The sequence below is a fragment of the Neopsephotus bourkii genome, unplaced genomic scaffold (assembly GCF_033783945.1).
Source record: "Neopsephotus bourkii isolate Nb327-2 ecotype Australia unplaced genomic scaffold, CSIRO-AGI_Nbou_v1 NB_1076, whole genome shotgun sequence".
Taxonomy (NCBI): domain Eukaryota; kingdom Metazoa; phylum Chordata; class Aves; order Psittaciformes; family Psittacidae; genus Neopsephotus; species Neopsephotus bourkii.
This window is the reverse complement of record NW_026901564.1, coordinates 334633-357137: the sequence shown is the minus strand read 5'-3', so window position 1 is coordinate 357137 and position 22505 is coordinate 334633. Positions and strand designations below refer to the sequence as shown.

The 22505-nt window shown below is 43.4% G+C and overlaps 1 protein-coding gene across 1 annotated transcript; it reads right to left on the bottom strand.

Annotated features, from left to right (window-relative positions):
* Positions 1–12854: 12854 nt before the first annotated feature.
* Positions 12855–21754, bottom strand: CRHBP (corticotropin releasing hormone binding protein). Its single transcript, XM_061362058.1, has 7 exons — positions 21598–21754; positions 21089–21182; positions 20321–20478; positions 18094–18304; positions 16538–16686; positions 15099–15216; positions 12855–13747 (listed from the first exon to the last, which is right to left on the bottom strand). The coding sequence occupies exons 1-7, from the start codon at positions 21676–21678 to the stop codon at positions 13590–13592; spliced, it is 969 nt and encodes a 322-aa protein (XP_061218042.1). The 5' UTR covers positions 21679–21754; the 3' UTR covers positions 12855–13589.
* Between the last annotated feature and the right edge of the window lie 751 nt (positions 21755–22505).

Genomic DNA, 22505 nt, shown 5'->3' with positions numbered 1-22505 from the left:
TGCACCCATAACATGGTTTTACAGCTCCCAAAGCTGGTATCTTGAGGGATGTCTGAGGGTACACATCCTGCTGGAATCTTTCTTGGCAGAGTAAGATAGTCCCATACAGGTTGGTCCTTGCTGCCTGGGGGTATGGGTCCCTGGAAGAAGCTGTGCTTTGAAACAAGCCCAGGTTTTGTACTAAAGAGATCTGGTCTAGAACAGAGGCTGGCAGCAGGTCAGCAGTTGCCCAGTCTGGATGGCAGGTGGTTCATTAGCTCTGTTTGGTCCCTGACAGCTTCTTATTAAATGATAGAAGTATTTCCAGTGAATCCCAAGAGTCAATGTCCAGGATAACAGATTTATGCCATTCCATTCACATATCCTCCTGCTTTATGCACTTAACTGAATTTCCTAAAAATGGAAAAATGGCATCTCTGTGTTTTGACCAGCAAGGAATAGCTGTATTTCAGCATACAGTTTTGGCCCATATATTTTCCTATCTTGCAATTACCTTATTTCATGGATGTGAACTCAGGATTTGGCTTGGATTAATTCTATGTAAACTATCTGAAACATCTTTGCTATTAAAAATAAAGTCCTCTGCCACTGGACTGAAGTTCCCACGCACATCTTAAAGTACTAGCTCCTTCCACTTTATCCAAGTATCAGCAAAAATAAATGGACTGAAAAACCTGATACCATTGCAGCTAAAAGATGACCTCACTTTGTATCCCTGAGCTCATTCTCTTTAAGTCAACATGGATGGAAGAAGGGTGGGAGATTCTGGATCCTTGCCAAGGTCCCTATTAAAGACCAATTTATTCTATTTTTCATTATTTAACAGATAATGTTGAAAATACACATTCCAGTGGGATAAAAAATGGTTTATGTAAGCAGCAGTGGGAAAACTCTGTGGTAAACCAGAGGTGGGACTAATCCCTTAACAGAGACGAGTGAGTAATAGCAGCTGAGAAGAGACAGAGCAAGGTCTCAGAGGGTGCTGAGTACGTCCATGAGGAGTCAAGCGTTTCTGCTCCCATGACAGTAGTCGCTGTAGCGAGGCAGGACTGATGTGATCAGTGAGTGAATCCTTTGTGCATTGGAACTTAAGAGGACAATTAAGGACTAATAAAGGCAATTTGGAGAAGACGAGTAAAGGGCCTGCTTGAATTTCTAATGAAAACAGACCAAGTGGCTTTTTAGCTATCTGTGTAATAAGTATTACCACCACTGAGCGATGTATTACTGGAATTAAAAATACTCCATGTCAGTCCTGCAAAAAAAATAAAAGAAATCATCACTATGCATTTATTTAAAAAGGCCAGATAATCTGTTTGAGTGCTATTAATCCAAAACCAGCATTAGCTAAAACAAGAGACCTATTTCCAGTGCTCAATTAAGATTGTGCTACTCGATAGCTCTTGTTAAAGGGGTGCAACATCAGTTAATATGCCATTTCTCAGTGGAGGCATGTGCTTTATGCTATCTGCAGCTTGCAGCTTCAGGGTGCTCCTTGTTTCTCCAGCTTTCCTGAGAAGCCCACTTAAATAGAGGATAAGAGAGATGTTGGTTCAGTGTCTTTTTCCTAGCTATTAATACCGAAGAAAACAAAAAGGATGGTAGGGCCCAGACTGTGCTCTGAGGCTCTCAAAGAAAAGTCATCTTTAACATACTCCATTTACAACCTGCTGTATCATGGGCTATCCCTGTAAAGCAAAGGTTACCCACTGTGTGATCCCAAATCACTATCAGATGGTTAATTAGCAGTTGCTCCCCATTCTTTCCAACAAACCAGGAACAGCTTAGGCTATTCCAGTGACTTGTCACTGCCAGAAATGGGAGATCAACTTTCCACCCTCCCCCAGCCTCAGCTACCTGTGCTGACTTGGACTCCAGTGGCTCACTGGGTCCTTCACTGAGCTGAAATCATATCCCTGGCTCAGCAGAGGTTTGATGTGACAGGTAAACCAGGCAAGTGACACTGGACACATGCTGGAGAAGGCAGAAGGAAGAAGAGGAGGCGGAGGAGGAGAAGAGTAGTTTGACTCTAGCCTCAGTCACTGACACCCTCTGACAGCTCAGCAGAGCAGTCAAAACCTACTCATTTCTTAGCTTCTTTTTTTACAGGGAAAGAAACAGCTTTAGACATTCCCTTCCCACTGTTTCCACCATCGTGAGGGGATAAGGATGAGATGAACAAAACTCACCCGCTGGCCTCAGTTGCTGGTGTGTTTATGTAGGCTCCTAGCACCTCGCCAGGCATGTTTTGGGGTCTCTGTGCTCCCCAGCAGTCCCAGTGCTTGCTTGCCCTCATACAGCTCCTGAGGCTTACCCAATCTTGGGGGGAAAAGCAAAAGGGTGAAAAAAACATGCTACAGATTCTAGTCAGATGTTCACTTTTAAACACAGACTTGACAAATAATGCTTTATCAGTATCAATGCACATCAGTGATCACATTGTTCAGTCTTGCATTTGGGAATGCTTTCCAATTAAAAGCAAATCGCTGAAAAAGACTTTCAAATTGGTTTCATTGAAGAAGAAGAAAGGAAGGGAAGCTACTTGAGATCTGACAATAGCTGAAGTGATTTGTAAGCATGAAGCACACAAGATAACATTTAATTAACAGCAGCAAAAATAGAACATTGCTTTGAATTTACGCAAGTTCTCTTGGTCTATGTATGCGCAATGCACTTTCTTTACGTTTCTTTTTTCACGGAACTGTATTAACACTCCGTTCCTATAGATGATATACCAGTCATAGGCTGGGCAGCATTTCCTATCCCTTTTTCAAATATTTCAATACTCACTTGTAGGGTTTGACCAGGCAGTATTTTCTAAAAATCTCAATCTGGCATAATTTTCCCAGTGAAAGCGACTGTGTGAGGGAAATGACAAAAATTCCTGATATTTATTATAGATGTGCAAAAGCTTGCTTATCTACTGCTGTCTAAATCTGAATCACAGAATCACAGAATCCCAAGGGTTGGAAGGGACCTCAAAAGATCATCTAGTCCAACACTCTGTGGCTTAATCCAGTAATATCTCCAGAGCACAGGAAGAAACAAGGACTCCTTCAACTCGGGTGATGATCCTGGGCCCTCTGGTCAATGAAGCCAGACAGATAGCTTTTTGGTGCCACTCACTTGATCCATTTTGAATGCCTGCTTCAAGGAGATCTTGAGCCACAGCTCCCAGACACGAGATGCCCCTGACACTGTGATGGCTCCAATTATGCAGATCATTCAGTGAGACTGATCTTGAGAAGGTCCTGGCTCAAAGTACATCTCCCAGCATCAGTCCAGTGGTCACTACAGATGGGAAACCCATTCCCACAACCTCTGCTGGGCACATGCTGTGATAGTATCGCTGTCTGCACTCAGCTACTATTCTGCATCAAGATGCCAATGTTGAGATACCAATGTAATGGATTTGCATTAGGAGCCTCTCCAACCTGCCTGGCAGACTGCCTCTCACATCATATTGAGTTGGCATTTTGTAGGCAAGTGTTTGCTCTCTAGGGACAGCACTGCTGCCCATGTGCTTTGAGACTGTGATGCTAGGCTGTATGCTATGCCACTACAGCAGCTGTCTGCTGGGACTCTTTAACCAGGGTTCTTACCTGATTCATTGATCCTTCAGTTCCCTTGTGCTGGAGAGAGTGTTTTAGACCTAGGAAACAACCAGAGGGACTGGATGATCTTGACGTCCTTTCCATCCCTAACTATTCTATGATTCTATGAAAATGCTGAGCAGCCAGGTTGTAGCTTCTCTGTTCATGGGGTACTCCAGCCTCCACAGGCCAAGGCTCTGGGCAACTCGGTGCAACTCTGAAGGTCCAGGTGATCTGCAGAGGCCATCTCTTGCCAAAACTGTTATGTGAGGCTGGGGACCACAGTGAGAACACAGCTGTTGTCCGTGGGGCCAGGGTGTGTGCAAGTTTCCCAGCAAGGGGCTGGCATTTGCACTGCACCCCATCTCACCAAAGGTAAAGGTTCCTCTTTCTCTTAAATAATGAGCCAGGATTTCTCTCTGGCTGTTGCTCCCTCTCTCCCTGTTCCACCATGAACTTTCCTACTAGTCTCCCCTGCTGATGCTCTGCTGGATCTTGAAAGCCACTGTGCAATCTGCTCACAATGTGCACTATGCCCACTAGATTAGGCTTCTCCTCTCTTGTTTTCACGGCAAAAACATGCTGCTTTAGCTTTGACTCCATTTTTTTTTTTTTTTTTTTTTTTTTGTGAAGTTACCCTGCTGTTGATTTCACTCCGGTTTGGAATTTTGCAAGCTTACTGCATATGTGGTTTAAACTCAGTCAGCCAAGCAGCTGCTCTCTCACTCCTCCCTCTTCCTCCCCCCACACTTCTGGAGGGATGGGGGGGAGAATCAAAAGAGTGTAGCTCCCACAGGTTGAGATAAGAGCAGTACAGGAGGTAAGGTATAACACAAACCACTGCTGCTACCACCAATAATAATAATGATAAGGAAAATAACAAGGGAAGAGAATACAACCACTCACCAGCTGCCGACCAATACCCAGCCTGACCCAAGCAGTGATCTGACCTTTCCAGGTCACTGTCCCCAGTTTTACATCCTGGGCATTATGTGATGTGGTATGGAATGCCTCTTTGGCTAGTTTGGGTCAGGTGTCCTGTGTCTGCTTCCTCCCAGCTTCCCCTCCTCCATGGCAGGGCATGAGACTCAGAAAGTCCTTCGTCAGAATAAACATTACTGAGCAACAACTAAAAACATCAGTGTTATCAGCACTGTTCCCAGCTTGAAAGTCAAAAACACAGCACTGCACCAGCTACTAAGAAGGAGAAAAATGACTGCTACTGCTGAACCCAGGACAGTATTACACCTCTGTGAATTAGAAAACATCAAAGAAACTATATCCCGATATGAAAAATAGCAATAATTGATAGTAAGTTGTATAGGAATTAGGAGAGAATCCACTAGTAATCAGTAAATAACTATGCATAGCTATTAATCAACTGTACAAGAAACATGAGCAAATGTATGACCTATTTGTATGATCTGATTATCTAAATTTATTAAGATCTTATTATCCAGATTTAAGCAGTCCTACATTTTTTTTTGTAACATTCTTTCAGAGTAATGGAGAACTGCAGTGTTTTCAGTCATGGGGTCTCCTGCATCTGTATAGTAATATAATCTTACCCCTGGGTTATGATGAACTAACCTGGCCTTTTCCAATTGATTTTCCTTTTGCATTCGATGCAATGCAGGCTCCAAAGACTGCTTGACTTTGATGTGTCCTCTGTAAAGTATGCAAACACACACTCGCCAAAACTTTCCCCTCCTGTTCCCTGCTTAGACAGTAAGAAACACTGTCCAAAAAGCCAAGAGATGAGAACAAACTCTGAGGGATCGCATTCCTGAATTAAGATGGTTTGGAATAACAAGCCAAAACCACTGGGGCAAATCCCCCAAGATTCAGTGTAGCTCATTCTTCATTTTAGATTGGATCATCTAAACAGAATTTCCACTGCATCCTCAGCTCCCTTGAAAATTATACCATCCACTGACTGTAGAGATTGACAGCTGAGATGGGCTGAGAATGAGCAGGTTTCCTATTTTGGTAACCCTCATTATCTCTGTTCAAACCAACCAAATTATGACAGCAAACACACAGCAATTTCCCTGTTTTGTGAAGAACCTATTTCTGACATAAAAAATATTATATTCAGACAGGTAGGGCTGATACTGCTGTAATGACAAATGGAACAGCCCAAACCAGTCTCATTCCAAAGATAGCTATATGTTTTGATGTAATGAGATGATAAATAGATGTGTCAGCTGCATTAAGAATGGACTCTATTATGCAGAAATAACTGTATAAAGCTTCTCAAATTTACTTCTTTGGCTCTTATTTTGATGATCCAACTCTTATTGCCTCTAAGTTGGTCTTTCCTAGTTTTCATCATCTACCCTACTTAAAGGAGTCCAGTGGAATTTAAACAGCCTTTTCTTTACCCATAATAACAGTAACATTACTTGTTCTCAGAGCTTCAGCTCAACCCAGGAGCTTGCAGCAGCATGAAAACACAGTATCTTTTGTACAGTAAGTGCCTACACATGCCTAAATGTGAGGCTGGAACTTGACTGATTAAACAGTCAGAGACCCCATTTGGTCACCTCTTCATTTGGGGCATTTCATCTTTGCTTCTAGTTAATTGTTGTATCTGCTGGGACTGCAGGAGAATTTACTGGAAGTCTAATTAAGTTATGGCAGAATTGGAAGCATGTGTCATCAATCTTTGCCTCACAAAACAGCCAGATAGAACATTTTAAAGGCAAATCAGAAACCTGTGTCAGTGTTCAGACCTCCAAGAGGTGCCCAGTTTAAAGCTCAGTTTACTACGGTACCTGAATTTGAGGGGGATTGAAACCAAGAGCTACTTAGGGATGTTGTCTTTTTTTTTCTTGTAAATATAAACTTCACAATAAAGAAGCTTGTGAAACTTCCTCAGAGAGGTTAGGTTTTAACTGTTCTCCACACACCCAGCTGCATCCTGAAGGGCTTTTGTGGATCTGCAAAATCCATGTCCAGCTACCTCTGATGTCAGGAGATGCCTGGATTGGCTTGCAGTTGGTGGCAGATGCAGGGTGTGGAGCTGAATGACTCCAGCTCCTGTTGGGCCAGGCATCTCCAGTGACTTCTCACCACCAGAAGTGGTTTGGGACTGGGGAGAGCAGGGTAGAATCAATGGAGACTGCCAGCAATGCTTCCCACCAGTCTAATTGAAGTTCTCACATCTGAACGAGATGTCAAAAGGTGTCATCTTCAGCCAGCTTTTGTATCTGAGTACAGGCAGCTCTGCTGTGCTGGAGGTTCTTGCTGGTATCTGTCAGTTAATTAAAGCTGAGTTTCCCAAAGACAGAATAATCGTTCTTCAGACAAATTATTATGATCTTTTATCACCTGCTATTGTGATGACTCTGTATTTTTTGATGATTTTATTTTTGTTGTGTGATACTTAGTCATACCCTTTACTATTGTCTCAGATTGTTCCAGTAGCTGAGCTTTACACACTGTTTTATTTAAATACAAGCCAGCACCTGCCTGTAGCAGTGTGCGTCCAATATATGCGTGGTAACCACTTAACCACCAGCAGTGGAATGTGTCCCAGGGCAGGAGGAAGCTCAGCTGGGACATCTTCCATGGGAGAGGAGCCAAGATTGCCTTTTCTTGACAACAGTTTGCTCAGACTCACCATGAACACTGGGGAGCAGAAGGCTGCAACGCTGTAGTCTCCTGTGTTGGGGCTTCAGGAGCCTGGAAAAGGCCGAACCAGGGATGTGACAGCAGGGAAGGGGGAGAGCTGGGGGTCTGCACCTGTGAGCTTGAAGGCCAGAGATATTTCTCTTCCAGCTCTGTGGGTCTCAACTCCTTGTAAGAGGGGGTACTGCCAAGCACAATGCTGCTTTGGAAGACCTCCAACTGCCAGCCCAGGATGGGACTGTGAGAGACAGGACATCTGTAAACATGTCCTGCATGAAACAGCCATTATGTGCTTGATCTGAAAGATGTGCCTGGGTCCTTCAGAGTTAGCCCTGATGAGGGGCACTGAGTACCAGTGTGTATCTGAAAGACAAGTCTTGGTTATAAAACTGCTTGCTTTCCTGTTGAGGGGCAAAGTTATAAAAAAACTATTAGTCAACGCTGTAATTGGTGGTTAGATGGTAATTTGCAGCAGCACGGTATCATGAATATCAATTTTATTCAAAAGAACAGATAATGAAAACTTTTCATTTTGTAGTGACTCACGTGTAATACACTGCATTTCCTTTAATAGGAAATGATGTGCGTACAAAATCCATAGTTGCTATGATTAGTTGTTGCTGATCTTTAAAGATAAGAAGCAAAGTGGGGAGAAAAAGTGAAAACTGTGTCAATTTATCAACAAGAAAGTTACTCAGATACCAGAAGTAATGAGGCTCTGAATAAAAATGACTATAATGAATCACTTCCTTGAAGTATAATTCAGCTTGTGTTTAGAACTGAGTAAGTACAGCTTTGAGGTCCTAAGAAGTGTGCATTTCATGAAGGCAAGTGAAATTTCTTTAAGCTCTTAAAAATTAGTTGGGTCCCTGTTACATAATTGATGCTGCACATATTCCAGTGCAGGATAACAGAGTTCAGAGCCTTTAGTACCCTATGTGCACAAAATAGTGCGGTCCCTGTAGCTAGCAAAAAATCCACTTGGCATGTGACGCCAGCACAGTGCGATGGCTCTGGAGATGTATTATAAATCTGCAGGAGTGGGCAGCAGGTTATATGATCAAATACCTAATGTGTTCTGCAAATTCACTTCCCTTAATATTCCGCCTCTGTGTGATTTCTTCCTATCTATTGATCAAAATTTCACTATAGCAGAAGCAGGGCACAATTTCATAAAATCAATGTTAGCAGAGCAGATACTTAGAAGATGTTTTAAAAGTAATTTAGACCATTCAGAAAGACCACACTTGTCTTTGAGTGTTCATTTTCATTGTCAGTATCAAAGGTAAAAATCAATACTAATTTATCAGAACTACTCTAACTTAAAATAATATTGCATATTATTATGCATAATTGCACATTACTGCCAAGAAGTCTGTGATTTTTTTCTCACTGCTTTAAGAATAAAGAATCTGATTTTGGGAACAGATGATCAACTCACAATACAAGAAATCATTGTAACATCTCACTATGATCAGTCCTTCTCAGTTACAATTGTTCTGCTGAGTTTTTACCTCCAAATGTTGCAATTCTAACCTTAATAAAACATTTCTCCTACACTTTTACTTATTGATAATAATAATCCTTTATTCCTGAACAATTTTGATTTGTTCTGTTTTGGTTTTTTCTCTTAAAAATCCTAAAGCACTTGAACAAGTCTGTATCTATTCCTCTACCAAGACCTATTTTAAACGGCATTTGGCACATGCTCTGTGTTGATAGGACACATAAAAATGTTCCCCTTTCCATTGCCAGAAAACTCTTGATGAATATTATTTCAGCTGACTGATTCTTACAAATGTTTAGGGCACTTCTACAGGAACAAGTTCTCAGGCTTTTTCCTCACTACCTCCATAATATTTCCATCTTCTATGCAATTTCAACAACAAAGACTTACCACTCTCCAATAAATCTCTGCAATTGTTATTAATTTACATGGTAAAGATGAAGATTTATTGCATGGTCTTTAAGTAGAAGAATTTTAATTTTACCCAGGGTGGGAAATTCAGCCTCCCTCTGGGCAACTCACTACACTGTTTTTTCTGAACAGCCACCTTGATTTAGGTGTTAGTACAGAAATGCAGGAGTTGATTCATGCTCTATGTCCCTCTGTTTTCCAAGTTTGAGATTCCAGTAAGAATTGCTGACTTTTTTCCTTTCCCTGCAAACAACAGTTTTTAACCTCGGGTTCCTTTGCAGTTTCTGTGGTGCTGTAGTTTTTCAGTTGCTTGTGAGCATTGGCTGAGTGATCAGTTCAAGTTCTGTGCTTTTCTTTGTAAATCTAACATGGTGCTTCTATGCTCTGTAGTGCTGTTGTGGGACCATGCCACCTTTTACATCACTTCTCTAAGGGAAACGCAGTGCTGATGCCAAATCAAAGGGTGAAATGGTTAATTTTTCACCAGGAATCTTCACCAAGCCTGTCGGTCACATCTTTTGTCAATTTAGTAGGTTTTAGCTTTAATTGTGGTTTGTGTTATTTTGCTTACAGTGACAGATGTCAGGGTTTCTAAATTCAGGACATACAATTTCTTCCCTAAGCCAACATTTCCATGCAGTGCCTCTTCAAAGTCTTTTGTTCCATTTTATTATTAGGAACTTGGTTTTGGTTGTTCTGTAGTTTTGTTTTTTTTTCAATTCTTGAGTCTTTCCAGATCTTGTAAGCCTCCAGGGTACAATCTTATTAGCTCCTATGTCACTTTCTTGTGTCTTTCAACATATATTCATGTTATTGACATATTTCTCATCTTGGCTTTCTTTTTTCCTATTACAAATTTTTAGTAGCTGCTTCTCTGCTTTGCTGTTATTGTTTGTGGGGGTGTTTTCAGGGTTTTGGTTTCGTTTTTTTTGTTTGCTGGCTTTGATTTTTTTTTTATTTGTGGGGGTTTTGTGTTTGGCTTGGTTTGGTTTGGTTTGTTTTTTTGTCTTCTTACAGTGTTTTTATTGTCTTGGTTTCCTTTCTTTTCATTCATGAGGATACTTATTTCCCTACTTTCCAGACCTAAGCCCTGGAGACATTGTGACATTTGACATCTATAAGATGACTGCTTGTGACTGAAGCTCTGCAACTTCCAAAATAACAAGGGCCTCCTTTAATACAGGCACACAGATTGAAGTGACTATTAATTTTCTGCATGAGGTGGGCCTTAAAGCATGGGCCAATGAATGCCTGTCTGACTGTGGTCTGGGTTTTTCTAATATAGGCAACAGACTGCAGTGATGTCATTGATGGTGCTGCCTAAATTTATGCTGATTAAAAGAAGTAGGGGAAGTGACAACCAGTTCTGGGAAAACCATGACTTGACTGGTCAACCAATACTTGACTATTATGCATGGAGCAATAGGAACACATGATGCTGTCCTACACCAAGTCTTGTTTTTCATTCTCCTTCATCTATAACAGGAAGTTTAGTAGTAGACACCATTTCTGTGTACTATGGGAGAGGAAATCTAACCCCTCTGAACATAAGTATCTTTTCTTTAAGGCCTTGGTGATTTGGAGGTATTAAAGTCATAGAATAAAATAAGTTGGAAAATACCTTTAAGATCATCAAGTCCAACCTTTACCCCAGGACTGCCAAGTCCACCACTAAACTATGTCACTGGGGGCCCTATCCACATGGTTTTTGAATGCTTCCAGAGACAGTGCCCTGGGCTGCCTGTTGCAATGCTGGCCCACCTTCTCTGGGGAAGGGATAGTTCTAAACCTCTCCTAGTGCAGCTTGAGATCATTACCTCTTGTCCTATCACTTGTAACATGGAAGAAGAGACCGACCTCACCTCACTCCATCCTCCTTTCAGGTAGCTGTAGAGAGCAGTGTGGTCCCCCCCGAGCCTTCTCTTCTCCAGGCTAAACCACCCAGGTTCCCTCAGCTGTTCCTCATCACACTTGTGCTCCAGATCCTTCACGATCTTTGTTGCTCTTCTGGCCCTGCTCCAGCACCTCAGTGTCTTTCTTGTAGTGAGGGGCCCAGAAATGAACACAGGATTTGAGGTGCAGCCTCACCAGTGCCCAGTACAGGGGGATGATCACTGCCCTGGCTCTGCTGGCCATGCTACTGCTGATACAGGCCAGAATGCCATTGGCCTTCTTGGCTACCTGGCCACAAGCTGGATCATATTAAGCTCAGCCAATCAGCACCACCAGGTGCTTTTCCATGAGCAGCTTTCCAGCCACTCTTCCCCAAGCCTGGAGAGCTGCATGGGGTTGTTTTGGCCCAAGTGCAGGACCCGGCGCTTTGTCTTGTTGAATCTCATATCATTGGCCACAACTTACAAGGATCACCTTGTCATAGGATGAGTTCAGGTTGTTCTCATCCTATGATGAGAAGCAGGACCTGCCCTTCAAGTGCCATGCTAACTGGGTTTGATCCCCTGGTTTTCCTGCATGTGAATGTTAGGATTGAAAAAAAAAGTACCTCATAAACCTGAAAGGTGGGAAATACCACTATTAAACTGCACTGAGCAACAGACTGTAAGTTTATCTTCACTGGTGATCTAGTCCTGAGCTAGATATGTTGTTGATCTTTCATCTCTGAAGTTTCTTAGTGACCAAGGAGCAGCACTACTACAGACCTCTATCCCTCCCCACTGTTAAGGCAAGTACGTGGACAGGTACAGTCTGATATGGAATCTGTGACATTGTTCCCAAATTGTACAGCCCAGAAACCTGCCCTGGTTCACCAAAGGGTTCCCAGGAAAGCCTGGTGGGGCTGGATGCAGTTAGGGCTACCCTGAAAGTGACAGGAACCCATAAATGGTAAGCTGAATGTGATGCTGTGGGACAGAGGTCCTCTGTCACTGCAAATTTTCTCAGGAAAAATGGTATTTCTTTGTGTCTCGATTTTTTTTTTTTAGTTTTTTTATGTTTCGATGTCTCTGGTGCTGGGTGACCATACCAGTACGGCCAGCACCACACTGGGGGCCCAGGAAGCCCATGGTGGGTTGCATGGAGCTGGATCAGAGCCCAGAGCTAGGCTCCATGCCCTGTGGTAGCCAGCAGCAGCTTTGTCTGGGTTTTCTTTGGAACAACCCAGCAGGGTCGACACGCTTCCCTGAGTCTGCCATGATGGCAAATACATCTCTCTGTTCATGAGTCAGTCACCAAAACTAGGTTCCCAAAGCCCTACAAAGGGAGAGACTGGGGCATCTTGTGGTTTTCACCCCCTTCAGTCAGGAGGGATTAACTTCAATGTTGCTGACCACTCAAGACACTTGATTTTTGGTGACTGACTATGAGATTCAGAGCCACAAACCAGTGCTGAAGATATCCAGCATGCAGCCGGACTAATCAGGGTTGACCGTTAATTGAACATCAGAGGAGGAACAATTTGGTCTCACTATTCCCAGGTAGTACTCCCAGAAAACAAAAGAATCAGTCCATGCGTTTCCCTCCAAGCTAGGATACAACCCTGGTCCTTTGCTGCACTGTGCTTCCTAGAGCTCTCCAGCCTTACACTCCTCTTCTGGGTCACCAAAGATCTGTAAAATAAGAATCTGTACTTTTACATCCGTGCTTCCACAGGTCAGCAGGACACCTGTCCAAAATTACTCCCCAGGGAAGGTGTCAGTAAGTGTACAGCTGGAACGTACTCCGCTTAAAGGTGTACACAAGATTGGCAAAATACATTTCTGCCCATAGTGTTACTTTAATAGTCCACAGTTTCACAGTAACATATGATCAAAATCATCATTTCCAGAAAACTGCACAAGACTTGGGAAGTTAAACCAGAATGCTGGGCGAGCTCTTCAGAAAGATACAACGTAATAACGTTTTGCCAACTCTTTACATGAATTTATTTATTTGGATTTATGTGAGGAAGTTTCCATGCTATAAATTTTTATTAAAAACACGTCGTTAGAAATAAATAGTACATTTATAGTCATAAACAAACCAGTAGTTTTTACACACACTAATTCTGGGTTTCCTCTTACAAAACTGGAAATGTATTCCACCATCTATTTTTTTTTGTTTATACCTGATATAAAAGGATAAAGTTGCTGCGTGAAGTTCATACTTATTGTGGGTTTCATATGTACTCAGACCAGATACACAGAGGGTCTTTTTCTGTTTTCCTAATAATATTTGTTTGGGAAACATAGCCTTCTGTTCTTGCTATTGATTTTGGGCATGGGAAATGATCTTAAATACTGTGGAAATAATACAGTGATAGTAACAAAGATTAATATATTGTTTGCTTTTACTTGCTTGTTCATGGGAATGACTGATCTGTATGAAAAAAAAAATATTATTGTACTGTAGAAAGACTTGATACTACCAGCTGTTTAAAGGAAAAATACATATTTTTTAATTCACCAGAACCTTATTTTCATTAGCTATGTGAAAATGTGTGGCCTGGTTTTTCAGATACTAGGAAAGCAGAATTCCTCAATGCTGTTCTCCTTTCTGTTTTCTGTTTCCTGCAGGTTGATTTGTTGATACTCAAATGTCACACGGTTGACATGTTTGCCACTGGAGACCATTCTCAGCACGGTATTGTCACAGCCAATTTTCATTTGTGCTAATTAAGGAAAAGAGATATTGAGGAGATACAAAGATACACTTATATGAAAGAGAGGGATAAAAGATAAATAGCATTGAGAACTACGAAATACTGATACATACAATTTTGAAAGCAGAGCAAATTTGTATGTGAGACCAGCTAGTGGTGGTATTGCTGACTAAATACCCTTTTTTGTATTTGTTAGTTTTACTGTACAAAGGCTTGGGTATTTAATCAAGTATTGTAACCTTTACTCATGTAAATGCCGCTCACTTCCTATCCACCTACAGTTTTAGATATGCACAGGTGGACATGATGCAGATGTCTTGGGAAGATAAGGTATGCTACTGTAAGATACAAGGAGCAATGGGTAAGGGAAATGTTGCTGTATCCTAAACATACCAAAATTGAACAATTTGGAAAGTTTCCTGTTAGAGGAATGAGTGGTTTTGTGTGTAAGGAGGAGCTTCAGAGTAACAAAGGCATGTGAGAGTCCCACCAAGACAAACGCAAATGGCAGTGGCAGTATATGGACTCACTCTGGGGGAAATCGAGTCCATCAGTAGCTACTGCTTTAGATAAGCCATTTGAGCAGCAGTTTGGCAAAGCCTCTTTCATTTGAGAAACTTGGAGCATTTTCCTCACTGGAGGAGGAATCTGGTGGGTCACTGGGAGAGGAAGGGCTGTTGAGATGGGATTTCCCTTCCTTCTCACCACCAGGAAAGCACATTTTAATCTCATCACACAGCTCAGTATTCACTCAGCACCAGTTAAAGCTTTGAGCAGTGCCTGGAAAATGAAGTTGTGATGTGATGAAAGGCAAAGAGATATCACATGTGTGAAGGGCCATATACATGTCTGTTCTCCAGCCCTGTGGATATGCTGTTCCTCAATGTTCCTGTTCGTACTTCTGAGGTACAACACATGTGCCACAGGGGCTTATCTGTCATATCACTGCAACGCTTGGTACTCTGCTGAACTGAATTTTCAGGAAACTGGGAATTCTCATATTTAGGGGGAAAAACAGGTCACTGTTGTGGCATGGCAGTGAAACAGGAACAGAGCTCCTCCAGGGTTCAAAGCAGAGAGTGGGACCTCTGAGGCTTCAGGGGTACGTGTTACTTCTGCAGCAGAAAAGGAGGCTTTGGAAACACCGAGTAACTGAGAAAAAAATCCTTAGCTGAAAATGGAACCATTCTGCCTCTGTGTAATGCAGCCCAGCCACAGGCTCAAATAGCTTTAGCTTTCATGTTCTGCTAGATGTGAAGTTTACCAGTCTAGCAGGAAATCCAGGTTTGGGGGCCTCTGCATGACTCTTTCTGGCTAATTATTTTATCACATGGAGTTAAGTGGAACAAAGTGCTCTTACCAGACCCATGAAAAGAGTGACAGAGATCAGCAAGTGGAAACATCTTGGATGGGTCTAAGCCAGTTCCTCCTAGCAGCTCTACAAAATCTCCCACTCCTGAACAGCCTGCTGATGGTTTCTGAAAAGGCAGAGATTAACAGTTATTTATAATTTATCTTCAAAATGTAGCAGTTCTCTAGACATGACTGCAGCCACCAGTAGGTTTCAGAAGTTCTCCGTGATCAAACCTGTACGAAATCAAGCTGGTTTTATCCTGAACAATACTACTTCAATTTGACATTACTCAGTTAACTTTCTAAGGGATTCTGAAGAAACACCTAAGTAGGCTGTGAAAATTACTGACAAGTAGTCAAGGTGTTGATTCAATTTCTTTTAGTGCAGATAAGCAGTCTGATTCTGGATGCTTAGACATGTAATCAAATCAATATAGGCATGGGCTGCATGTGTGCACTCAGCTGGCATGCAGGAACTTGAGTTCCACTATGCCATACATATTCCTAAACAATAAGTGTTGCTTTTGGTAGAGCTTAATTAAAGTAGGAATTAACCAAAAGAGTAGTTTTGTATAATAAAAATAGCTCACCATATATTAGACCCACAAGCATTCTTTTCCTGAAAATTAATGATGTTTGCCAAAACCATTTTGCGCAGACACCGTGTACACGTTTGGGCTGTCACCTGTATGGTGCTATTTAAGTGCTTGATTTCTTTATGTCTTCTGCTATTGTCCCTTTTCTGCCCGCTGCTAAGTCAACTCATTTGCTCATCTCTCACAGTCTGGTTTGCTGAGACGCTAGCAGTCCCCCATGAGTGACCTGGGCTGCCAGTCTCAATGGCTCAGAAAATAAACTTTCTTGCTCCTGTCCTTCTGGATAGTTTGGAATTTGCACCTTCTTAGACCTTGCAGGCACAGGGGACCACCAACAGCTCTTGTCTCCTCCTGCTGCTCATCACCAAGAGCTAAATGCTGTGGCCAAACCACAGCCCCACGCTAATGAATCAGAGGATGCTCAGCATGCTGAGCAAGGAATCAATTGTGAGCACCTTTGTATTTTCTCCATGCTAATACCTCACTGTCTAACCCATGTCTTCTTTCTCTGTTCAGCACAGTTGCTGATTTCATTAGTTTAAATACAGACAGAAAGCACTGCTTTATTTCTAATGAAATTCTTACCCTTTGTTATGGCAACCAATATTTACATGCATTAATGGTACTTAGCATAATTTGCCTCTGCAACATTACAAAGACAAGCAACAGAGACATAACCAGCTCTCTTCTCTGGGGGGAAACCAGAGCCTCCAGCATGTGCACGTGGGACCCAGAGTCACATGCCTTAGCATCCATGCCACTTTTGTTATCCCCGCTTTAACACTCTTCCCTCTCCCATGACCAGGAAAACTGCACATGGTAGTAATTTTTTAGGAAATAAGCAACTCACCTTCAAAAAGAGGCCATTTAAATGCCCCAGCATAAGATCAGATATTTTTATCACCACTGGGTATATTATGGAGAAGCTGCAGTTCCTGTGCTGATGAGGAATGACCATGGTAAATCTTCCCGAAGGAGTCTGAGAGATGACATTGCAAGCTGCAGCACAGGAGAAGGTATAAGAATTACTTGTGCAGTCACTATGGCCTGTGGCAAAATTATGTACTTTCAGTACTAACGAAGAATAGATGGTTTAATTACTGAGAGTGACAACCAAATGCTGGAAAATATGCATGTGGCATTTCTGGCATTCTTGCATAGCATTTGTCCCCCAAAAAATCTCTGTCTATTGCTTACTGTGTAGTATGAGGTCTCGCAGAATTTGAGGGTAAAGCAGTCAGTGGGAGAGCTCACACCTCAAATCCATACATGAGGGGCTCCTGTTGTTTTCCAGTTTGAAGGAAGCTAAATACAGGTGCAGGCCTTTTGTTTAGCTTTGAGTGGTTGTCACCTGGTTTTGCCAGCTCTTAAGTGGAGTTGCTTACCCTGCAAAAAGTCCCGTTGAAAATAGAGTGGATACATGCTGATTTTGTCTTAGAGTTAAAGCTTAACAGTTCAGGTGAGAGAGTAGCTTATCATCTGTGTGTGCAATGCAAGGGACTCCACACCTATCTGGAGGCCTGCAGCTGCTTCAGCAGGCTGATGAAGGACACAAGACACCTCCAGCAACTGCACACAGTAATCACATCCATGGGCATGGAAGTCACACCAGTGTGGGGACCCAGCTTGCAGGCTTGTGTCTGTACAACTTGGAATAAGAACAGAATGGACAGGCCATCATCTTCATCCTTTGTATGGTGAGGTGGATAAACCAGACTGGCCTGAACAGTAATTGTTAAGTGGTCTGTCCCCCCTCAGAAAAATGATGCAAGTGACCATTATTTGTGCCTTGTGATCTCACAGGCTTAAGGAAAGAACTTGTGCATAGATTCTTGGAATCATGTATCACAGAATCACAGAATCACAGAATCCCAAGGGTTGGAAGGGACCTCAAGAGATCATCTGGTCCAACACCCCTGCAAGAGCAGGGTAACCTAGAGTACATCACACAGGAACTATCAGTCATAACAATCACATAACATTCAATATGGTGGTTTTGCTGTTGACTGTTTTCAAATATTTTACCTCATTGTTCACCCAGATCTACAAGTGGCTGAGATTAAACTCTCTAAATTAATACTATTTGTTCTAGCCAAGTGTGCTGGAATATGACATACTAGATTGGAAAATAACTTTGTAAGAAAGAGCCTTCTGCCCTGAACTCTGAAGACCTGCCCAAGCTATCTCTTACACTTCACTGTCTTCTTTCCTTGAGACACGCTGCACCTGAGTCAAATCCTCAGGTGTGCATGGCTCCGTTGCAGGTGTGCATGGCTCCATTGCCACTACTGGAGCTGTGTGAGGGCAGATAATGCCAGTGAGAGAATTCAAAATGCAAATCAACACATTCATTTTGCTTCCAGCCCCAAACTCGAGCCTGTTAGATGGTGTAAGATGCAGACTTACGGAAGAGGTTGGTGTTTTTCTTGACTGTGATGGTAAATCCATTGCCTGGCTGGTGAATCCTGAAGAAGATCATTGCCACGTTCTGTGATGACCTGATGCTCTTCTGAATATTGCCACTTTCACAAAAGTCTATGTATCTTTCAGAAGTAGGAAGAGGATGGTCCAAGGAACTGGGAAATTTCTCTCCTTTGAGTATCCAGCCATCAAATACCTATAGGTATTCAATAATTGAAAACAAGGCTTTTGCTTATTGCTCTGTTAGCAGAGAAACAAGAAATATTAAAGACAGTGTTTTATTTTGACACCAGATTGCCTGTTCGAAACCACCAATTTAAAACAAAAATTCTTGCTATTTATCAATTTCCTACTATTTAACTAACTATTCAAGCGTCAATCTGCATTTAGGAAATACATATATATAAATTTTAGTTTTAATTTTCTTCATTTCTTTCAGTTGATAATGCTGGTGGCTATTTTTGAGAGAAGCAGCTCTTTTTTTGCGACAGCATCATCACATTTGCATCTTTATTATTATTATTATTCCATACTATTTCAATTTCTATGTTACTAAGAGAAGTTCTTTATCAGCTTAATTTGGGAACCATAGGAAACATAAGTCACTCTCAAACTCGGGGCAGTAAGTCCATTGATCTGGCCTGAAATTTTCCACCATTCATGTTCTGCAGCTTGTCGTTAAAGACCTGGATGCCCTCCAGAGGTAATGGAATACAATAAAGCTTTAATGAGGAATTATTGGCAGAGGTATAGCTCTCTCCCGTTTCTCTCAGCTCATCATAATCACTAGAAAGCAGAACAAATGCTGCCTACTTGGCAGGGACCTTATGCAGCAACCTCTACAAATCTCTCCTTCACAACAAAACCAGCAATGATTTGCCTTCCCTGTCTTCAGGAAAATGTGTCAGAACTAGAAATCTATATTAAATTCTAGCATAGCTGTGCAGTTGCCTGTTTGGATTCCCTCCTAGCAGCTCTCACCCAATAATTCCTTCTATGGTCCAGTTGGTACCTGGAAAACCCAATGACTAGATTCTGCCATTGCTTCAGTGAGTAATCTTAATGTATGTGTAGGAATTCCTCATGATAAAAATGCAGGATCAGTCTCTGGATTTCCTAAAACTATAAATTTTCTGAAGTAATGAGACGTGGGTGCTCGAATTACACAAGGGAAAAGCTGCCTGTATAAATACAATAGTTTAATGCAGAAATTGGGACCCCATGATCAAAGGAGGGAAACCTTTATAAAGCCTCAAAGATTTTTATATCCTCCGTGAGTGACTGTAAGTCTAGGTACAAAATCCTTGGACCCAAACCAAGCTGAAATCAGCCTCCCCATAACAACATTGGAAGAGATCATAGCCAGGGGCATGGGAAGGACAGGATTACCTTGGAGGAAACCAAGCAGGGGGACAGCATCTCTCCAAGAGAGGGACACAAGGAAAGGGCTGAAGGGGAGCTTTCCACCTCCCCGAGTTTAATTTGCCACTGGGTGAGATAGGGTCTGTGCTATGCACAGCCACCACAGCGTAAAGAGCAGAGTGCAAGATGCAGGGAGCAGCCTCCTCTGCAGTCCTGACCTGAGTTCAGATCTTGGTCAGTGCTTTGCCTGCCAACAAAATGTACTCGTGAATTTTTTTTTGATACTGGAATATAACTGGCTCTGAGTCACAAACCTCCTCCTGTTCAGGGCAAACACCCTGGAAAGCTCTAGTGGGGCCATTTGAAAGAAAGGCTGCAGTGATCCACTCATTAATAAGCTGATGTTAAGTGACCTGCCACCAGAGATCCTGCAGCAGCCATTCAGAAAGCTGCATCATTATCTGGAGGGCTTGCATGCACTGAGAAAACTCTCTTCATGGGGCTGACGAGGTTGGCTTGTACTGACCAAACTTCAGTCAGTCCCTGGGTATGGACACTCAGCAGAGGTGCTCCTGGAAAAGTTCAGGAGGGCTGGTGCTGTGGTTTGGAGAGGAATCCTCAGCCTGCATCCGACTATGCTGTATAGGGTGGTAATGGGGGAGACATACCCAAAGTGCCTTAGGCAGGAGAAACAGCTGTCCCAGAGACAGCTGCTTTGTGAGAGCCTGTTCTACATGCAGAAACACACACACACACTCATGCACACACGCGTTCGCCTGCTCCTTCCACACATAGTGAATGTCTGACATGTTGGGAAGGTGACACGCAGCAGAACTTGCCAGCCTCTTACCTTCAGGAAATCACCCCCTTTGCAGTCGATGTTTACAAGGTCGTAGTCGATCACGATGATCTCCTCTGGCTCCCCGATGAAGAAAGTTGCACAGTGCAGCTGTGGTTGGTCTGCGGTGAAGGTGAACTGCCCCTCTATGCTCAGCATGTCAATGCACCCTGCAGAAACACAGACACGGGGCTGCTGCCTCATCCTGCCGGGGAGGGAGACTCAGCGCCAGCAGCAGAGGAAATGGGATGGTGGAGAAAGACCCATACACTGAGACCCGGCTGGTGGTGAGGAGAGGGAGACTCAGCTGAAGCAATTAGGAGCCTGCTGAGCATCAGAGCATGCTCTCAAGTGTGAGCACAAGCCTGCGAGGGGGAGCGCAGGGGGAGATGACAAGTCAATGCATCTCTGAGAAGAAAACTGCATGTGCACAAGTGCACAAAGACCCTCTTCCTTCAGATTTCCCTCTAATCACAGCTTCTCCACCTGCCCTGAAGGTGTGATAATTCCCAGGGACATGGGTGGCCAATCCCCATCCTCCCATTATTGGGGACCCTCAGCTCTGAGCCCCAGCCTCTTCTCAGAGCCTCATTTCAATCGCTCTGCCTCAACCACGGTTTTCCCAACACTTTAACACTTTGTTATTCTTCTCCCCCACCTTGCAGGAGGTGCCTGCAGGTCTGTTGCTCTGAGATAGCCCTGTTCCCCTCCTTATGCCCTGAACTCCCCCCAGGACTCTCCAACCCACTGATGGTCCCCACCAGAATACCAAAAACTCACGGAGCGACCGCCGGTAGACCTGCCCTGCAGACAGCTCTCGCTTCAGATCTTCACTGAGAAGTAGGAAGGGCTCATCTTCACCAGCATCCCTCACCTGGTGAAGGAAGGGAGGCAGGAAGAGTGTGGGACAAAGTGAAATGCAGCCCCCTCCCTGCACCTCTCAAGAACAGGCACCAGCAGTTTAAATCCCTCCTCCAGAAACAGTGCAGCTGTGGAAGAGCTCTGTCAGAAAGCTGCCAAGCTGAAGTAGAGGGGAGCAAACCTAGCACTTAGGAGATGAGCCCAGAAAATCTCAAATCCTCAGTAAAAATGCAAGTTTGGGAAAAGGGATGAAGAAACTGGGGGGACAAGGGCATGGTGTGGGACTGTTGCATTAAATGCTACCCAGGTGTATGCTTAAGGAGGAGTGGGAATAGGAGGAAAGAGAAGAAAAAGCACAATGCTTGAAACCTGGGAGTACAAGTTAGAAGACAGCAGTTAAAAGCACAGCAAAGTGCCCCATTGCTCACCTCTAGGTATCTGGTCTCCCCCTTGGAGGCTGCCAGGAAGATGAGAATGAAGTGGCACTGAAACTGGAATGCAGACGGCATGCTGACACCTCCTCTGGCAGCCTTTCCTCTCCCCACAGCCAAGCTTCTCCTGGTCTGCGCCAGCAGGCAGGAGCCGCTGGGGTATCTTGGAGAGACTCTTTTTATAGAGCTGATGAGAGGGGAGGCACTTGGTCCCTGTACTGATAGGGTAACCTATGGTAACTGAATTCCTCTTGCAGTGACACAGTACGTGGGCATGACGAGGGTCCAAATCACAGCCACAAATATTCAAGCCGGTTGAAATCCCCACACTGACAGATGTCTTTTATCTCTCTGGTGGAGGTGAAAAGCTCTGGGGAGGAGAGCCTGTCCCATGCAGTCGGAGCACTCACACTGTGTTTTTAGTTCCAGTTACTCCAAGCGATGAACGAGGAGCATCCCTTCCTCCTCTTGTGCTGCTTTCCTTTGCCAGGGAATTTCGGACCTGCAGGGCTCCCTTTCTCGCTCCTGCTGCTTTGTGATACGCATCTCTCCACAGCACCTGTGTTAGAGGTTTCCCACTGGCCACGCCTGGGTAGCATTCTACATCCCAGCCAGGCTTGCAGCCTGGGGTCAGCATCATCCCAGGGCCAGAGGACCTGTGGGCTTCCAGGTCCTGTGCCAGCAACTTTGGCACAAGGACAGGCAAAGCCAGACAGCTTTCCACCAGATAATGGCTTTCATACAGAAATTAGAAAACCTTGGGGGTCCCAAAGGCATATTCCCCACAGAATAGCTGATACTGCTCCAGCCTGGATCCTGAAGGGAAACATGAGAAAAACCTTTTAAAGTTGACTCTGGGAATGGACATTCATAACTCTGCCAAGTACTAAATACCATTAATTCAG